The following is a 21,407-nucleotide window of genomic DNA, read 5'->3' as shown; positions in this document are numbered from 1 at the left end:
CTACCACAATGTGTTGATCAAAGTGATAACTCAAGGACATGTCAAACGTGTTTCAGGGAAACCACTGGTGACAGGTATATTTTAGAATCCTCTCCAGACAAACAGGGTTCCTCCTGGGGACCTGAGAGCAATGTAACCCACCTTTATCTCCTCAGGAACTGACACATTTTGCAATATATATGTACATGAGTTGAACAAATTTAGATATGGGGTATATCAGGGCAAAATGATTGAAGTCGCTGGGGTTTCACCTATAAATTCTAATGGGAGTTTTACTTATAAGTCAAAGCTCCAGATTTGATCTGGTGAGACTGCGTAGTCCACGTAAAACAAAATCAGTCAAAGCTATCTTTCCTCCAAAACTCTCAAATTATATGATCAATGCTATTCGTATATGGAGAAGAAATCTTCATTACTGCCTATAATTAGATTGTATTTTATTTAATATATAAAAAAAGGCCAATTCTTAACAGACGTTGATGGGCACAAATCCCCTCTATTCTCAATAGGACTATGAACGGGTTTTATGTTTTCCTTTGGTATTTATTAGCTACACTGCATATTTAGGGATAATACGGCCTGCCAGATCTGGCGCTCAGAAGATTACCTCAGATAGGGAGTGCCTGTGATGATATGGTGGCTATCACTCACTCCCTGCCCCAGCTGCCAGGCCCAGGTGGGAAGGAAAAAATGGGTATGAGTGGAGCATCTCTCTGTCCGTCTAATTCCTGGCTGTCGTAATAGTATCTGCAGATCATTGGCAGCTGCATATACTACATTCGACCTGAGGCTGCTGTACTACTTATCAGCATTCAGGCTGGAGCCTGAATGGTGTTGCATTCCCACCACCTCGGATTTATGCCAAACCCTGCTTGGCTGAACCATATGTGGACTTGCACTAGCATGCAGTACAAAACCAGGTCACTCTAAATACTACTTTGATTCAACTGCCCCTGTGATTAGCCTGTCACTGTCTTTGCTTGCATGATTCAATTTAAGTGAAGCAGTCTAGGTCATAAGAAAGAGTAAATCCCTAAGAAGTTTTTCAGAGGGAAATAATACACAAGCAGACCCAATATTTAAAATTACATTGATGCCTATAGGGAATCTTCAACAGCTTTCAGTTATCCCATACCTTTTGCACGCAAATACAATTACATGAAACAGCCCTAAGGAGATTACTTATCGATAAAAAGAGTATTTTATATTATCTTTAATACCAATATTTTGATCATTCAAGATTATATTATCTACCACCGAGGGAAATGTGTTGCCTAATTATTAAAAATAAAATATTTTGGCAATGTACAATAAACAACAGGAATATATAATAGCTTGTAATAATAGCAATATGTCACCAGGTGGCATTAAAGGGTTTAATTTACTGAGTACTGTAATTAGCGCACAGAGAATGGAGTTTATTTGAACAGTAGCATTCATCACCCTTCTGAGTGTGTGGATGTCATGGCGGTGAAGGGCTTGGGAGGAGAGTAAACCTGTTTGTAGAATTTACTCAGGTGAGCTGTGACAAGTACATGCCAGGGTCTTCCTCCCATCCCTTTTTAAACTGCAATTTTGGGGGCTCCCCCAGCCACCACTGGGCACTATAGTAAACAAAATTATGGTTAACCACATGTATAAGGCATTATAACTGTACAGTGGCATTGACCAAGCAACATTCAAACAGTCAAATGCATAAAACTATACACCCATCCTGCCATGTAACAATTATGCTACAAGCCTTTGGAGATCCCATTCAGAAATGCAGAGATCAGAATGCGACACAAGCATGCTTCCTAAACTGACTGAGTTTGCTGTCCAACCAATGCTCTACTTTGCAGGAACTGACAAGAGTATCAAGAACCAGGCCACACTGTGCTTCTGGTTTGTGGACAGTCTCAATCTGCTTCTCTATTTTTTGTGCTTCCTAACGATGGCCTCTAATCATACGACAACTCACTCACTCTCTAGAACAATTACCCGCCATGGGAGGCTGATGGGACAAGTGTACAAGAACATAGCTTTTGAACAAGCACAAGCTTTCTTTATTAAAAAGATGGTCTCCAGTTTAACCAATGAACTTTTTTTCTGATTAGCTACAATATATAACATGCTTAATAGTAATACAACTAGGATGATGAGGATAAACTCAAGAAAAAAATACATCTGCATAAAAGTAACATTATAAAGATTAATTTAAATTTTTTTTCCCAAATTAACTTTGTGATGCACACGTTACCTAGTGCGAATTTAGAAGTAAAAATTTCTACTCATTCTTAGCATTTCCTTCAATGAAAGATCCTTATTATCCTACTGGATTGTTTTCAGGAAAAAGCCAAATATCCTAAATTATACACTGTAGATCCTAACTGGGAGAGGACTGGCGTCATTTTCACATGAACCCTAAAAACTACAATAATTAGACTACTGTGCCTATAAGTAATAAATAATAGTAATAATGTTCCTTTGCACTTATGTAGCGTCTTTCATCAAAGGATTTCAGAGCACTTTACAAACATGTAGTTAAGTCTTACAACATCCCTGCACTGCACACTCAATATGATTATTTATACATAGTTGCTAAAAACAGGGAATCACTGAGAATCTAACTTTCCTCAACAGAGAGGCTCTTGTGACAATGCAGTATTACATGAATGGAGAAAGAGAGACCAGGTGGATGAGGTAATATCTTTTATTGGACCAACTTATTGGGAAGGATCAATTTCCTTTCAAAAGTACAACTACCCACTGATCCCCTTTACAGAGCTTCATCCCTAAGGAAGTTTGCTTCAGAAAGAAGAAAAAGGGTAATAGTAAATATCCTTGACATGTGACACATGACAATTCTCCAGAGTACTTGGCAAGAGGGACTTCAGTTTGTACTGAACACCAAAGATGAAATAAAAACTGATATTTATTAAGAAAACTTCAAATACGTCTTCAAAATAGTGGGAAAACAGAAACAGCTTATACTGGTAACCAAAGAGTATACTGACATATTTTTATGTCAAAGAATGTCGTCTCTTTGTACTATTCACCTGTAATATCTCATAGTCGTAGGTCTCTGCACGAAGCATGCTGTCCAAGATTCACATTGGCTTAGAATTTCTGGCTTTTAGGCAGTGGATTTTAAGCCAGATTCTTATCTTTTTTCCTAGCAGGACCCTTCATGTCCTGCTTGGAGAGCTGAGGTTCTCTTTTCCCATGCTACCCTTCCCCTTCCTGTCCATCAAAGGTTTTGCATCTTAGCACCTTTCATCTTGCAGAAAAGGGCTGGATGTGACTTTGACCTAAGCAGAGCTACGTAGAGGCCAAATGTCAATGTGAGCTCTATTGGACCATTTGACAGCCTTTGACACCATGGACTGCGAGGTGCTGCTCACCCATCTACAAGACCTGACTGGTGGAGACAGAGTTTGAGCTGACTCTGCTCTCTCCTTTCAGATGAAATTATTCCCTCTTTCCTCTGACATCAGGAACCACAACATTCAAAAACCAGTAGGAGAACACTTCAATCTCCCTGGTCACTCAATAACAGACCTAAAAGTGGCAATTCTTCAACAACAAAAACTTCAAAAACAGACTCCAACGTGAAACTGCAGAACTGGAATTAATTTGAAAACTGGATACCATCAGATTAGGCCTGAATAAAGACTGGGAGTGGTTGGGTCATTATAAAACCTAAACCGAATTTTCCCAATACTAATTTCCCCCTACTCTTACTCACACCTTCTTGTCAACTGTCTGAAATGGGCCACTCTCATTACCACTTCAAAAGCTATTTTTCCTCCCTTGGTATCCTGCTGTCAATTGAATTGTCTCGTTAGACCAACCTCACACTTGGTAAGGCAATTCACATATTTTCATGTATTTATACCCTGCTCCTGTATTGTCCACTCCATGTATCTGAAGAAGTGGGTTCTAGCCCACGAAAGCTTATGCCCAAATAAATGTGTTAGTCTCTAAGGTGCCACAAAGACTCCTCGTTGTTTTTGCTGATACAGACTAACATGGCTACCACTCTGAGACCTCTTCCCTCAAAGACCCTCACATGGTGAATCCGACGGGAACTGATCCCATTGTCTCTCGTATTCAAAATCTTCCTAAAGCCATCAGGAAAGATTCTACAGGCTCTGATGTTCCCATCAGTATGTAGATGACACTTAGCTCTATGCCCCACCTCAATAAATGTGGACTCTGTAATTTCCCCAGTGATCCAGTGTTTGAATAATGGGGTGGGGAGAGAGAGCGAAGAGCTGCTGGGTAAAGGCAGAAGTTATGTGAGTTGGGAAGGGTGCTGCATTTTGAGGAACTAGCTGAAAAGGTGACCTGCTCCTCCTTTGTAGGAGTCTGTTACTTTCATCAAAGTGGCACACAGGTGCAAAATCATGCTTCACAATTCAGTGTTTCTAGACACCCAGGGAGTAACTCAGACCGGGATGTCTCTAACCTTTGGCTTGTTCAGCTATTGTGTTAATTCCTCTAGGAAGTAGATCTACGAACCACAATCCACATATTTATTACCCTCATACGAATATAACTCTTTCCCCCTTAAAATAATCTTAGGGGCCCAGAAGCTGCAGCTAGATAGTGCAGCATACAGCAGCCCTTGTTCTAAGCAGAGCTGACTGTATGAACATCTCATACCAGTATCTTGCATGGTTCACTGGCTGCCAGTGGGTCCATTTCAAAGTGCTCAAGCTCACCTTCAAAGCCCTGAATGGGTGAGAGTCCCCTTATCTCAGGAACTCTTTCTGCTCCTCATCATGTATCAGATAAAATCATCAAAGCAAGAATTAAAAAACTATAGAGAAAAAAACGTAGATGGAGGTATGTATTAAAATCCAAAAGCTGCACCATAACTTGTAATTTATATGAATATCTATTGAAGTCAGTAACTGGCTAACACACACCAGACCTCCTACAAACCTCTGTAATAAAATGGTAACAAAGATATATTCAAAACTTGCATCTCTATTCTGGTTAGATGATCTCATTGTATGAATTTGCTTTGCAGACTTTCATTTCAGAGAGGCTTTTCGAATGGTACCTTAGGACTGTTTAGGAAATGGCTCCTTTGTGAAAATAATTCTCACAGGGGTTGGCTGGCTGGCTACTGGTTGTTATTGTTGGTGAGCTGTGAGACAGCTGCCATGTCCATTATGCACAATGCAATTCCCTGCAAAGGCCAAACTGGTTGCCAAGCACCTACCTGAAAAATCCCTGAAACATAAGCCATTGGAGAACAGGTGCTCAATGTAGGAGAAAAAGGAAATCAAAGATAGGTGCCACTTAAGGCTGAATGGTTTTACTGAATGGATTTTCCCATCATACGCTTGACATTTAGATTCAGTTTTTTCATTTCTGTATTCTGTTCTTAGCACTGCCCTCTAATACGAAGTGCTTCTTCAATACTGCACAAAGCCACCGTATGACACTGTCCCCTTTCGTACAACTTCATCCAAACACAGGAGGACCTGACTGGGTGTTCAAGTCTTGGATGAAGATGTCCGAAGGTGTGTTATAAAAGTTTCTTTCCTCCTCACCCTCCTTTTTATAAACCTCCTCCTCTCTAGCTGCAACCTTGTGCATTTTTGTAGCATGATTATCTTCCAGGCAGAAAGATTTTAGAGACTTGAAAAGCCAGCAGATTTTGTTGTTGTGTAACTGGGGTATATGCCCTCTTTTGGGAGTTTAAAACACCTCTGCAGCTTTGTCAATGAATGAGAAACAGTTCTGGGATTCAAACTCATTTCTCCTGCCTGGTAGCACATAGCACTTGTAGAGCACCAAGCTGACCTTATAACTCTCCCTGTTTCCTTTGTAAATTCCCTCGAACACAATAGGAACAAATACAAATCTGAGTTCAGTTGATTTCCGCCTAGCTTGGTATGTTTTTGATTAGCTGTGATTTTGATTTGAAAGCAGAACTAGAAGCTTAATTGGATATAATTTATTCACAGCAGGCTAGAGCTACAACTTTGATTTTATGCACAAGAAATCCAGAATTATGCATCTTTTCACTAATGATGGTGATGGAGCAGCAGTCTGCAGGAATACCGCTGGACAAGATACATTTTCTAGCAATGGTTATACACACTTAAATCAGCTTTCCAACATGATGCGTCTGAAGGGGAAAGGAATCCTTTAAAAAATATTGGTAAGATGTCTCTGTCTATAGAAATTTTCTGTAAGAAGAGTGTTGGTCTTTGAAAGCCACCAAGTCCAGTGTAAAAACGCATCATTTTAATAGTAATTTTAAACTTACTCCTTTTTTTGAAATAATGTATACCTGAAAGCATTAAAAAACCTAGACTGAGATTTTCAAAACTGCCTAAATAATTTGGATGCATTAATGTGAATTGAACTCCAAAATCCCCTATGCATCATTGAAAAATCTCAGCCTAAATGTATTTGTTTGCTGAGGTATAATAATTCTAGTGAAAATGATTTGCACGTTGGGAGGTTGGACTGGATCCTGTCGTCCAAGGATCTCAAAGCTCTTCCTAAATATTAATTTGATCTTGCAACACTAGGGAAGTAAGCATTATTGTACTCATTCTGTAGATTGGCAAACAGATACAAAATAGTTACATGACTTGACCAAAGCCACAAGATGAGTGAGGTGATAACAGAACCAGGAGTTCTGCTTCAGATTGCCTACTGTACTTACTAGGCAACACTCCCACATGAGTATCTGTAAATCCACATTGTCTGCTTGCCACAAATCACATCCTGCAGGATTGTTGGTTTTGCAACTAATTTATTATTGGGACACTTGTTATCCACAAGTGAAACATTCAAGCTTTAATGCCAAAATCTCATGGAAGATACTAAAACTTTGATCCTTTTACTTTTATAAAATACGTTTAAAAATAATATGCTTACGAGCACCTGAATATCCGCCACTTAATATCCTGGAGCTATGAGGCTTTCATCTATACTCCAATCAACTCAGAGCCATGCTTCCCCTTCACTTCTTGTCACTTAACTAACCATTTTGAAATTAACATCAACCAAAGCAGACAACATTTATTGTGCTTCTTCTATAATTCTTCACTTTTTAGTGCTGCTTTTTTTTTTTAAACTGTAAATGTCAAGGATAATTTTCCAAACTCTGTCAGAATCTTGACATCCATCTCTTTCAGAGCAAGTGAAAGAAGAGTGAGTGAATGTGAGTGTGGGTTGGGCGGGAGGCTTGGAGGCAAAGGGACAGGAAGAAGGGAAGGAATGAAATAGGGGAAAGGCAATGACAGTTTCTTTCCCCTTACATTTTATACATATTCAGTGGAGCCGCCACAGAGGTGATTACACTAATCAGTGAGATGCAGCTGTCTACTGGAGCGCTCATCCTTGAGAATTAGCCAAAACAGAGAGTGGCAACAAAGCTGTATTGAATCAGTGCAGCAGAACTAAATTATGTAGAAGAGACATTTCAGAAAGGCGATGTTTTTCTAGCAAAGCAGCAGTGACTACATCTTGACAGTTTAATCTGTAATATTTTTAAGAGGATTATGACTGAAATTTGCTTTGGTTAAGAGAACTGCATTAAAACCTTTATATATTTGACACTTTTGCACTTACAGCATATATGCCTTTGCCAAGGCCAGGCCTAAACACAATTTTGGAGGTTTGGTGGGGTTTTTTTGGTATCTCTTTTGTTGAGGGATCACTAGTAAATAAATACAATTGGAAAGCTTTGAAAAACAAACACAATTATAGCTAGCATACTAATGTGAAAAACAACTGCAAGTCAATTAAAATAAGCTCAACAGTCCACTTTTCTGATTTTCCCAACAGTTCACAGGCCCTGTCAAGTAATTAATACTAATCTTTCTAAACCGATCTGAGAATTTGTGGGGTGTAAGCTACACACAATCACAGGAGCTATTTACTTCATAGTGTCTCCTTGTAACATTTAAATCAAAGGATGCTTTGAGCTATGTTGGGAGTAGAGCCATTACATTTATCCATTTACAGGAAATCAGTCTTTATAAAAAGAGTTACTGTGCCTTTGAACTGACAAATTCATGAATAAAGGCTTTTAGGAATAATCAGCTAAATCCCCATGATTAAAAGAATTTCAATGTGACAGTTGCTTATTTCACAGTAATGGTCTAGAAATCAAGAGACCCATTTTTAGTTGTCTCCTCCTGACTCCCCCAAGAAAAGTATCTTCAAATAACTTGAAATTGGTCTGATGAGGAGAGGGAATCAACTTCAGATGGGAATCTATCACCCTTGTGCTACAAAAGCACTGGGCTTTCACATTCAAATAAAAACCAAACACACAAAAATGCCCCCAGTGTTTGGCTTCACATTTGTGGCTTTTATATTATTATTGTATATTATCTTCTGTTATTATTGTGTCTCATCCTAACACAAAATATTATTGTGTGAAGACCAAAAGAGATGGGTAAGAGAGCCCTCTGTAGTAACAATCACATCCACCAGCTACCTCAAAAGTCAGTCATCAGACCCTTGAAATCCTCCATCTGCTCTGCGAGGTCTCCAAGTGAAGCATCTTAAGGGGTGAATGACACAGCCCATTCCCCAGGCAGACGGTATTTTGGCCACTTGAGAACAAAGGCTATCACCATTATAAACAGATTTTTGTGGTTGTTACTCTGGGTAGATTCTTCATTGAACAAATAATATTTCCCATCCTAGGTTAATTATTTACAATTGAACTGCTATTTATAAACTACTATTTGTTCCACCAGCAGCAGATCAGTGTTTGTTTCTCTGATCTTTGACCTGTCTAGTGAGAAATACTTCTTCCCACCACTGATAAAGAACATAAGAGCGGGAGGTGGTTCTAATGAAACAGTCAGCCTCTAGAGTAATGGATTGTATTTAGTTGAACTTCATACAATGAAACTTTTCCTGGACAGTTGCTTTGCAGGTATAGGTGTTTTTCAAATTGCACAATAGCCCAGTTACAACCTGGTGCCAAGTCTGTCATGAGTCTGAATGAAATAGTGTTTATCCAGGTACATAGAGTAGGATGATAACCTGTTCTGAACTCACATCTACTAAAATAAACTAACTGGAATTCTGACTCAACTAATGATTAAGGGCTAGCGTCTGTGGAAGAGCAGAGCTTTACTAAGTGCAGAATCAAAGAGGTGGGAAGCAAAGATAGCTACCACTAAGCCACATTTATGTTCCCCTGATAGTATGGCTAGTGACCTACTAGGCTGGTCTGGTACCTCGCATAAGCTAGAGCAGTAGGGGATCATTACAGTAGCCAGGGATTACTAGAGCATAGGGAAACTCTTGCCATACCCTGTTTGATCGATCATTGCCCGCAACACTGTGACCACTGTGGGAATTGTTGTAGGAGCTGTTACGCTACTGGAGACTTCTGCACAGGAAGACTCCTCAAGTGAACAAGACCAGCTACTTTGTGCTGATGGAATGTCCCAAAGAACCTGGGGTATATGGCCACGATCTGGCCCATAGTAGAAAAGACAACCGTTCTATTTTATATTTCATCCAAGCACCTCTAAAAATAAGTGTACAGTGAGGGGGCCTGTTTAAGCATTCAAAAGTCAGAAAATGACAAAATGAACATTTCACACACAACCTTAACTCTGCCCCTTGTGTTTCTGTATGATGTAATGTTAATTATACAACATACTATTTTTTAATTAATGCAATAAAATATCATATTGTTTCTTCCACAGTAGTAGGGGCAGATCCTGGAAACACTTGCCACTGGGCATAATGCTGAATACTGTGACTTGGCTTTAATGGGACCACTCATAATAGCTAGTGTTATGCCCAGTAGCAAGTATTTGGCAGAACTGGTCCTTTAATACACATTTGTAGCAATTTGTAATAGTGCAAGTATACACTAATGGAAACAATTTTAATTGTCATGATGTTCCCACAAAACTATGTAATTATTATTATTATTTATTATTTGTATTACCCATAATGCCTAAGATCCCCAGTCATGGACTGGACCCCACTGTGTAAGGTGTTAAACACAGAACAAAAAAAACAGTCTCTCTCCCCCAAAGAGCTCCCAGTCTAAGTTGTCTTAGACTTTTAATGTGATAACTTCTTTTGTCACATTATTTATTTTGAGTGACTTTGCCAGCACCTGTACTGTCCATTCTGTCGTCAGCCAGCAGCAAATGTTTCTGGGGCCAGTAAAAAGGTTGAGGAATATATGCCCAAATTTTCAAAAGTGGCCTCTATCTTTGGATGCCTTAGCTTCCAGGATTTAATATTTTAGACCAACATTTATAAAAAAGAAAACCCCTTCCCTGCATTAACTCAAAATAATTTCTGTACATTGTGCAAAAGATTTTAAAATGTGTTTGATGGTTCCCATTGGAGGGAAAAAATTTATATTATTTCATAAACAAAAGAATCCCCATTTTTATTACATATCTGAGGGCTTAACTAGGACTAAGTGGTACATTGGCATTATGCTGACCTTCTGCACGGGGGTGACATTCACCCTCTTCACATAGATGAAGACTTTTGCATGTGAAAATTCTATATGTACAAAGAGATATTTGTAAAATTGTATTGTACTGATCTGTCAAGCTGTAATTCATGTGTCATTTACAAAAACAGAGTCCCTTTTCATTATAACAAAAGCAGGTATCCATTATCAACCTTGAGGAAAACTGCATTTGCACCATTAACCAGATGACAGCTCTTGTCCAAGCTGTGGACATTAGCTAAGAACTGTCAACTCATAGCTGGAGACCATACCAGTTAACCTATATGTTAGTTTTGCTCAAAATAGGTATTAGTCTTATAAAAATGTATTCAGTGTTCAGACTCTATAAAATGCTTGTAAGTTGCTGCATGCATTAATTTCACCTGTAGTGTCTGTATTCCGTGTTATAAGAAAATATATATGTTTTGCTTTATAACTTTGCAAAATGTTTGCTCTGAACTTGTGAACCCATGCACTGGAATTGTTCCCCCTGCCCATCCAGGAGGACTATCAAAATTTAAGTGGGCCATTAAAAGACAAAAGCTTTGTTAATTGCCCCATGGAGAAGTACATGCAGAAGGCCTCGTCCCATCGCTTTGAATGCTGGAAGAGGGAAATAAAAGCAGTTGTTATGAAGATTTTTCATCTCTTTGCTGTTTGAACTCTCACAGAGCCAGAGAAGCCAAAGATCTTGGGGGTTACCTCTGGGGTCTGCCCTAAAAGACACTTTGAATTGACAGATCACTACAACTCTGTTACTCTTAGGATTTAGAGGGTAACTCATCTGTGCGTATATGTTTGCTTGCTTTAACCTGTAAATAACTCATTTCTTTTTCCTAATTAATAAACCTTTAGATAGTTTATTACAGGATTGCCTAGAGGAGTTGTCTTTGGGGTAAGATCTAGGGTACCAACAGATTTAGGGTAAATGACTCCAACCCTCTGTGGAGAAAGAGGTGGTTAGGGACTATTTAGAAAAGCTGGACGTGCACAAGTCCATGGGGCCGGACGAGTTGCATCCGAGAGTGCTAAAGGAATTGGCGGATGTGATTGCAGAGCCATTGGCCATTATCTTTGAAAACTCGTGGCGAACGGGGGAAGTCCCAGATGACTGGAAAAAGGCTAACGTAGTGCCAATCTTTAAAAAAGGGAAGAAGGAGGATTCTGGGGGCTACAGGCCAGTCAGCCTCACCTCAGTCCCCGGAAAAATCATGGAGCAGGTCCTCAAGGAATCAATCCTGAAGCACTTACACGAGAGGAAAGTGATCAGGAACAGTCAGCATGGATTCACCAAGGGAAGGTCATGCCTGACTAATCTAATAGCCTTCTATGATGAGATTACTGATTCTGTGGATGAAGGGAAAGCAGTGGATGTATTGTTTCTTGACTTTAGCAAAGCTTTTGACATGGTCTCCCACAGTATTCTTGTCAGCAAGTTACAGAAGTATGGGCTGGATGAATGTACTATAAGGTGAGTAGAAAGTTGGCTAGATTGTCGGGCTCAACGGGTAGTGATCAATGGCTCCATGTCTAGTTGGCAGCCGGTGTCAAGTGGAGTGCCCCAGGGGTCGGTCCTGGGGCCGGTTTTGTTCAATATCTTCATAAATGATCTGGAGGATGGTGTGGATTGCACTCTCAGCAAATTTGCGGATGATACTAAACTGGGAGGAGTGGTAGATACGCTGGAGGGCAGAGATAGGATACAGAGGGACCTAGACAAATTGGAGGATTGGGCCAAAAGAAACCTGATGAGGTTCAATAAGGATAAGTGCAGGGTCCTGCACATAGGACGGAAGAACCCAATGCACAGCTACAGATTAGGGACCGAATGGCTAGGCAGCAGTTCTGCGGAAAAGGACCTAGGGGTTACAGTGGACGAGAAGCTGGATATGAGTCAGCAGTGTGCCCTTGTTGCCAAGAAGGCCAATGGCATTTTGGGATGTATAAGTAGGGGCATAGCGAGCAGATCGAGGGACGTGATCGTTCCCCTCTATTCGACATTGGTGAGGCCTCATCTGGAGTACTGTGTCCAGTTTTGGGCCCCACACTACAAGAAGGATGTGGATAAATTGGAGAGAGTCCAGCGAAGGGCAACAAAAATGATTAGGGGTCTGGAACACATGACTTATGAGGAGAGGCTGAGGGAACTGGGATTGTTTAGTCTGCAGAAGAGAAGAATGAGGGGGGATTTGATAGCTGCTTTCAACTACCTGAGAGGTGGTTCCAGAGAGGATGGTTCTAGACTATCCTCAGTGGTAGAAGAGGACAGGACAAGGAGTAATGGTCTCAAGTTGCAGTGGGGGAGGTTTAGGTTGGATATTAGGAAAAACTTTTTCACTAGGAAGGTGGTGAAACCCTGGAATGCGTTACCTAGGGAGGTGGTAGAATCTCCTTCCTTGGAAGTTTTTAAGGTCAGGCTTGACAAAGCCTTGGCTGGGATGATTTGATTAGGGATTGGTCCTGCTTTGAGCAGGGGGTTGGACTAGATGACCTCCTGAGGTCCCTTCCAACCCTGATATTCTATGATTCTATGACTGGTCTTTTTGAACCGGAAGCAACCTGAGTAGTGTGTGATTTTTGGTGTAAGTGACCATTTATCATTAAGTCCAGTTTGCCTTGGTGGCAAGATAGACTGGAGAGTCTAAGGGAACTGTCTGTAACTCGATGGCAAGACTGTTAAAGTGATCCAGGAATTCACATATGTTACTGGCTTGGTGAAATCTAATTATAGAACAAATCACCAGTTTGGGGGTGTCTGTCCTGTTTATGACAGTCTGCCCTGAGGTAGGCATTACAGTCATGAGCCACTACAGACAGCGTAACAATCACCTTTGAGGAAAAGGTTTCAGAGTAGCAGCCGTGTTAGTCTGTATTCGCAAAAAGAAAAGGAGGACTTGTGGCACCTTAGAGACTAACCAATTTATTTGAGCATAAGCTTTCGTGAGCTACAGCTCACTTCATTGGATGCATTCAGTGGAAAATACAGTGGGGAGATTTATATACATACACTTTAAGTGATCACTCTCGTTACAGTGTGTATGGTAACACCCATTGTTTCATGTTCTCTACGTATATAAATCTCCCCACTGTATTTTCCACTGAATGCATCCGATGAAGTGAGCTGTAGCTCACGAAAGCTTATGCTCAAAGAAATTGGTTAGTCTCTAAGGTGCCACAAGTCCTCCTTTTCTTTGAGGAAAACTGAATCTTGCACAATTAAATGGAACTTAACATATACTGTCAGGGAACAGATGAAGTGAGGTCTGAAATGAATGCTGTAGTACTACATCAGGAGGATATCTTTGTACATGTCACTTGAAAATGGAGAAGAATTGCTGTTAGTGGCTAACTGATTAAACTTTCAATGTCTAGAAATTGTAGAAGAGCAACTTGATATTTTCATAAGAGCTGATTTCATATGAAAGTTTTTTGCTTTAGTATAAAATATTGCCTCTATCTGTTGCATGTTGTTTGGGGCAAATTAGATTTTTTTAATGTTTAACCACACTTTTTCCTATTCATGATAGTGTATTATAACTCCCTCAACCATTCCCTCGCAAATATTCAATTAGAAATTCTCAAGGTACATACGTGTCCAAGTGGTTATAACTGCCCATACATATGGATTTTTGTGATTATGTGTGCATTTGTAGTGATTACACAAGCCAATTAACAGTTACCTGCATAAATGTTCCATGCACACGCAGTTGCTGTGACTACATGCAGAAGCATGGTAATAGTTGTCGCACACGCATACAGCTTGCACATGTATGAAAATGTGGAACACAGTGTTCAAAGGTAAAATAAATAATTTAACGTAAACTAGAGAAATGAAAGCTGCTGCTTCCCCCCCCTCCCCCAGCACAGGGATATATAAAGTTGATTGATGACATGTATTTTTGGCACGTGGATATCTGCAACATCTGCATACATACGTGAGCCGTGTCACAGATCATAAACTAATTTCCATCCTGGTTTAACAATCAGAACGTTGCTGTTGATGTGCTGTACGTTTTCCTCAGACTATGTGGTACCCTCCAAAAGCGTAATTCAAACAGTCAGCGAGAGGCTATGACAGCTGGCATTGGACTGGGAGGGTGGGCAACACCAAAGTGCAGGCTGCACCATTTCAGCCCTTCCTGGTTAGGGGACTGCTGAAGTCTGTGGGATTGGCCGGTGGACTGCCATCCATAAAAGGCAGAACAGGGAGCAAGCAGGGGTCTTTCTGCTCCACCCCTCACCATTATGCAAATCCCACCCTCCCTTCCATCTCCTTTGCCTTCCTGATTGCGTGCGGTATCAGTCTCCATCAGCAGAAATGTCTGCACTTGCTGAGTAAGCGTGAGTTTTGTGATTCACTTAACTGATGGTTTGTTTCACAGGATCACACATTTTGGTAAGTTGTCCTTGCAGCTGGGGTTAGATTCCCCTCAGTGGGGACATTATTATTGGGGTCTGTGGGGAGAGGCTTTCCTGACCCTGCAGAGATCAGGATGGACTAATGGTCTTTCCTCTGACTTAAGCATTACCTTTCCATCAGTACCGAGGGGGAACGAACTTGTGAGGAGGCCTGAGCACTCATGAGCCTGGGTGGATTCATTGTGCACCACCCTGCATGAAGTTACAAGCTTTGGAATAACATGGGCCCAGTAGGGCATCAGGGTTAGGCTGGCTGGTTGAGCCTGCAATGTGTTAGGATGCTCTAATTAAATAAACCTAAGAGTTTTACTGTTGAAAGGGTTTACCATCTTCCTACCTCTCACGGTAATGGGAAACACATATGGAGCGGGAGGACAACAAACCCTTTGTACAATTATGGGTGGATTCTCTATTGAGATCTGGCCTCTTTACATCTCTGAAGTGCTACAATGGGGCTGGAAAATGGCTATAAAAAGTCAGCAAAGAATTACCCTGGCACAAGTGAGGTCCCAGCTGGCATAGATGTGCCACATCTAGGTCTGCACTAGCTATCCCATCACCCCAAGAGTAGGGTTTGTGCTGTGGAAAAGAGTGATGTGGTGGAACTAGGCCTATCCCCCACTAGCATATCATCCATTAAGGACCCTACATCAGAGACTTACATTAGAACAGCTGAGCAGATTCCCTAAACATCGTTGAGACTGGTGCAGATTGGCATTCAGGATCAGGGAGCTATGACCAGCTCCTCAATTCTTGATGTAGGATTGAATCAGGCCCTAAGATTCTTCCCATTCTTAGCCCAATATTTCAATAGACTGAAGCCTGGTATACAAACCTATGGTAAAACAGTCTTTATACAGCTATCATTTTTTTTTTTTGCAGAAGAACAGATGTCAGCAAGTGGATCAGAAATAAAGGTTTTAACTAATTTTTTAAAAAGAAAAATATGTTTAATACACAACTCAAAAGATACTTTTCAGTAGGGGTACGTCTACACCACAATCAGGAGGTATGACTGTAGCACACAACAAGACCAAAGCTAGCTCCAGTAACAAAAGCAGTGTAGCTATGGCTAGCATGGTCTAGCTTCTAGCCGTTTACCCAAGGTCCTGGGAGGGCTGTACTAAGGAGACTAGCCTGTGCCACCACCCATTCTGCCCTGACTACACTGCTATTGGTACTTGAGCTAGCTTTGATCTAGCTAGATCAAAACTAACTTGGCTCTGAGCTCCTCCGTGAGCTGCAATCATACCTCCTAATCGCAGTGTAGACATACCGTATGTAAGCTTTCAACAGCAGCTGCGTGACTCACTTTTCATCTTCAGAACACTTTACTAACCCTAATTAATGAATTCCTTCAGGATCCCCAGTGTAAAACAGGTGAGTAGTATTATCTCATTTCCATATATGTAAGCTGACACAAAGGGGTTAAGCACAATGTCAAAGAGGGAGAATCAGCATTAGAGCAAAGGTTAGAACTCAGAAGCTCTTGGCTCCAGTCTTGTTCTTAGATAATTAAAATGAGCCTACCCAGTATGTTACAGTAAAATCCAATGGGTGCCGTTTCCTTTTAGAGAGATAAAAACAGCAATGAGCACTTTGCATTTCACTCCACCACAAAATATTGACTAGACAGGAAATTCCTCAGCATACCTTGTTCTCTCTGTTGATCTTTTTGTTCCATGGATACAAGAGCAGAGAAATGCGCTTGATCGTAAGCCAGGACAAGAGGTGAGCAGTGACATCGGTTAGGTGGAACTTCCAGTGGCAAGTAAATTCCTCCAAATGGGATAGGTGCAAATGCTGCAAAGACAGATGCAAGATTTCTTGAAGTAAACAAGTCATAAAAAATGGGATGGAGCGAGAAAATGAACCCTGACATTATTTATATAATTTATACCAGTCACTACACAGCATTATCAGAGCTACATGTGGGTTTCAGCAGGTAGTGTTAAGTGAGGGGAAAACCTAATTCTTTGCTGTTGAAAATAGTCTAAAGAATAGTTCAAGTCTCATGGTAAAATTTTAAAGGAATTATGAATTTAGAAATAATTATGAAACAATTTGGTTCCTGTCCCAAATTCTCTCCTAATTGCAATGGTTTATTAGTGAAGATGTAACTGTAACTAATAGATGTAACCATAACTAAAAGATGTAACTAATAATAGGAACTTCATGTCTGATACATATGAGCAGAATTGAATTTTCCAGGGACTATTTTTAGTTACAAGGAAAAGTTTCTCATTATTGGCACCAAACATGCGGTATCAAATTTTTTTTGGCAATGTAGTCTGATTATTTTCTTGGCTACTAGTTTTCTTTGCCAAACAAATTTTCTTTGATTACTGTTGCATATGTAGTGCTCATTTACAATTTGTTATGAGTACTGTCTCTGCAAGGGGAGAGTTCAAGTGTCTGTGTTCCTTTTTCCTTTATGTTCTTTGATATTTCATTCAACTATTGTATATTGGTGAAGGATTTTTTCTAAGCCCTGTTCACGCATTGATTTGGCCAACTTATTATCATCATATATTACATTTTCTAGTTATTTTTGTTAAAGTGGCAGAGGTTTTAGAGAATAGGTGCCTGAAAATTTAAATGTACCTGTGATACTCTATACCTCAGGGGAACACTCTACACCCCCATGTTCATCTTAATAAAATGATTGTGTGGTATCCAATGCAAAGTTTGTCATGTTGGGTGTCTTCAGAAGGCTCATAATGCACTGCGCATGGTTGTTTTTGTGATGTTATAGTAATTGCTACAGTAATATTATAGTAATGTTATAATTTCACGTATATAGTTATGGGGCTGAAAATGTATCCACATGGCTCAAAGCAAGCCCAGGCAAAAACTCTCCAAGAACGAAAAGGCAGTTCACACCTCATCAGGACAGGTATGGAACAAACCCAGCCCAGCCTCACAGGAACAAAGGATGCTGGCCTAGGCAACAACAAAAGAATCTGTTAGACTCTGGAGGGAGTCACCCCCCTTTCTTTGGTCAGTTTGGGACTGCGATGAGGTAACGCTCACCTGACTCTGAAGGGGAGGGGGCAAAGCCAAGAGGGAAGAAAGGACATGATAAAAGGGAGAGACATTTGCCACGCCCTCCCTCTCTCTTCCACCTACATCTACAGACACCACACCAAGCGATTGAAGTGCTGATCAAAGGGGAGAACGTGGCTGAAAAGCAACCAGCCAGCCTGTGGTGAGAAGCATCTAAGTTTGTAAGGGCATTGCAAGTGTTAAGATCAGCTCAGAATGTGTTTTGCTTTTATTTCATTTGACTAAATCTGACTTGTTATGTTTTGACTTATATTCACTTAAAATCTATCTTTATAGTTAAGAAATCTGTTTGCTTATTTTACCTGAAGCAGTGCATTTGGTTTGAAGTGTGTCAGAGACTCCCCTTGGGATAACAAGCCTGGGACATATCAGTTTCTTTGTTAAATTGACAAACTCATATAAGCTTACAGCGTCAAGCGGGCATAACTGGACACTGCAAGACGTAGGTTCCTAGGGTTGTGTCTGGGACTGGAGATACTGGCTAGTGTCATTAGGTTGCACAGTCCAAGGAGCGGATTACATGCTAGAGGCTGTGTGTGAACAGCCCAGGAGTGGGGGTTCTCAGAGCAGAGCAGGGTAAGGCTGGCTCCCAGAGTCAAGGATTGGAGTGACCTAGCAGATCACCGGTCTAGATAATACCAGAGGGGAACGTCAGAGTACCAATTAATGCATTATTATACAGGAGCCTAATTATTTTACAGAGGCTCTTATACTATACATGAGGCAAGTCATAAGTTTCATATAACTATAGCATTCAAAACAATAGTCCATTAAGCAGAGACTAGAACACCTTTTTTTGCCTCCACAAAACCACTAATAATTTCTTCATGGAAAAGTAAACATGGTCTACTGGTCTGAGTAACAGACTAGCAGCTAGGAATTCCTGAATTCTAAATCCAGCGCTGAGAATGACTCCCTCTGTGACTTTAGAAAAATCACTTAGACTCTGCTGCAGTTTGCCCATCTGTAAAATGAGGATAATTAATAACACTTACCTACTTCACAGCTGGGTAGGAGGCAGCAAAGATGAATTAATGTTTGCAAGGCACTCTGAAGAGGAAAGTACTGTCTATGTGTAAACACTGTTAGTTTTCAAGCCTGCCCCAGTTAAACTCATATTTCAACACTTGTTTTAAATTAGTAACATAAAAATGTTGGAAAACGTATGGAAAAATCTGCACCACGAAAAAATAATTTTTTATGTGATGATCTATTTAACTGTGCATTATTCACTAGATATTATAGGCAGGGATGCTAGCACTGCCTAGTCATAAGATTAAACCAACACTTCCCATGATAAGAGCTTGTTTTTGGTTGCCTATAAGTTTGACAAACTATACTCATTTAAGCTGAAATTTCACATGCTGGATGACTGTCAGGCTAAGATGTTTGATAAATTTTAGCCAAAATGGTTCAGGAATTTCCAAGAATGAGGCTAGGGAAAAATATATATGTAGTTTTATCCAAGTGTATAAGTCTTTACAAAAAATTGCAGTTCATGCTTGCTCATGGCAAAGTGTGTGCTTCATCCCCCCTCCCTCTCTCCAGTGTTGGTGCACATAGAGAATGATAGCCTGCTACTGCTATCACTTATGCTATTACCTCAAGTGGCAAAGGTTTGTGGCGTGGATTTAAAGGTTCCAGCTCTGCTGGTGAACTGAAAACTACGTTAAGAGAACACTATTAAGGTTGCAAGTTAGGAAATACCAGAATTAAGGTTGCCTGGGCATGTGTGAACAGTGATTTTTCAAAGGCTTGGCCAAATTTGGGTGGATTTAGATGGGGATGGCAAAAGGCACTTCTCTGACATTAAGGCCAAGCCCTGCTAAATTTCAAATCCCTGCTCCAAAGCATAAGAGTGTTGGAGCTTCTCAAAGAAGAGATCACTAGAATTTTTTTTAACCTGGGCAAACAATACAGGTCCGCCCAGCTTCGTTCTCAGAAATAGCCAAACAAATTTAGCTGAAATTTTCCAAAAGAATTCAGCCTAAGGCAGACACTCAGCATGGAAAATTTTAGCCTAAGTGGTTATAGTTTGGCAAAGTTATAAGCAACTGTAAACAGGGACTTATAGTGGGAATTTTGGGACAACATTAATAATAAGTGTTATTACATACAAAGACCCATCATAGGATAACATATGCAAAAACATTGAGAAAAAAATAGGACTATAATGGGAACTGGGCAAATTATTCATAGTGAATAGTTTATTGGATAAACTTCACTTTTTTTGTGCGCAAACAAATTGAACTTTATAAATGTGTTCATTACTTGAAATGGTTCAAACCACTTTCTGAGAACACATTTTAGTGCACAAATTGTTCGCAAACTATTTGATTTGATGATACATTGCACAATTCATTATTTAGTGGTTTGCTATTGGTGTCCTAATTCACATGGTACAGTCCACATGAATTGCAATATTTGCCTACCCTCTTTTAATACGTCAACAGGAAAATAAAATAAGTTGATCTAGCCTTAAAAATGTATTAAGACCCAGGACTTGATCCAAAGCCCATTAGATAAGCCATACCACTATAGAATGTGTTTTTAAATTCGGTGACTTTTATATTAAACAAGGGCTCAAATTTTAAAAGGAAATGTATATGAGGGAAAAATTAAAAAGAAGCATAAACACTGCTAGAGAAATGATGATTGCAGAGTGTGGAAGGAGAAAAGAATACAGCAGAATTAGAACTTTGCTAACAGAGCTTGATTGCCCTATAAATTTGTTACAGAGTCCCTGAATTTCAATATTGTTTTTAAAATGGGGCAAATGTTCACAGTGCTGTATATGGTTTTAGACACATGAATCAAGTCACATGAAAGATAATGGGCTCCACAGACCTAAAATCCCTGAAATGCTCTGCACTGGTACCCCTCGTTTAGGGACATTATTATAAAGACTGTTATAATGGACAAATGTGTTGTGCTCTTAAATTCCTTGGCTACTACATTTATTTATTTTAGCTAGGTGCATAAAGTGCTAATGAAAGACTTACCTTCTCCCCCTGAGTCTCTTAACATTGTGTCTGCTACAACAACAATTGGTCTTCTCAATATATGTGCTAAGACAAAAACGTGGAACTCTTCTAAACTCTCATACACTGGATCTTCTGAATTATCAACTCTGGAAAACATAGCACAATGACCTCAGCTGATCAACTTACAAATGAAGAATTTTTTCCCCTCAAGGTTATTATAATAGACAAAGAGAAAGAGGGAAATAAGGGTCTCACAAGAACTAGCAATGACACATGGAACCTTTTCTCTTTCAGTCTTTGTTTCAAAGTCAGGTTAGATTAGTAGTGATTGAAATCTTTACCATCTGATACATTTTAGTAGCCACCAGTTTTATGCGATTCTCAGCCAAGCTCCTAGTGGATGGTTGTCCCTATCACTAAAATTACCATCCCTTTGGCACTCTCTATAGGGAAGCCAAGGGTGGAGAGTCAAGTAT

General features: G+C 40.1%; 1 protein-coding gene across 4 annotated transcripts in view; it reads right to left on the bottom strand.

Annotated features, from left to right (window-relative positions):
- The window catches only part of OTUD7A (OTU deubiquitinase 7A), a 246,605-nt gene that overhangs the window by 8,992 nt on the left and 216,206 nt on the right, over positions 1–21,407 (bottom strand). For all 4 annotated transcript variants that reach the window (XR_006284337.1, XM_043524039.1, XM_037911551.2 and 1 more), the window contains 2 exons: positions 20,950–21,077; positions 16,535–16,684 (listed from right to left, as the gene is read on the bottom strand). Coding sequence is in view for 3 of the 4 variants with exons in the window: in XM_043524039.1 (XP_043379974.1) it covers positions 16,535–16,684; positions 20,950–21,077 (278 nt within the window). In the remaining variant the exon portion in view is untranslated. The remainder of the gene's footprint in view (positions 1–16,534; positions 16,685–20,949; positions 21,078–21,407) is intronic.

This window comes from Chelonia mydas, chromosome 10, assembly GCF_015237465.2.
Source record: "Chelonia mydas isolate rCheMyd1 chromosome 10, rCheMyd1.pri.v2, whole genome shotgun sequence".
Classification (NCBI taxonomy): Eukaryota; Metazoa; Chordata; order Testudines; family Cheloniidae; genus Chelonia; species Chelonia mydas.
Note: the sequence above shows the minus strand (reverse complement) of the source record. Positions and strands in the feature narration are given on the sequence as shown.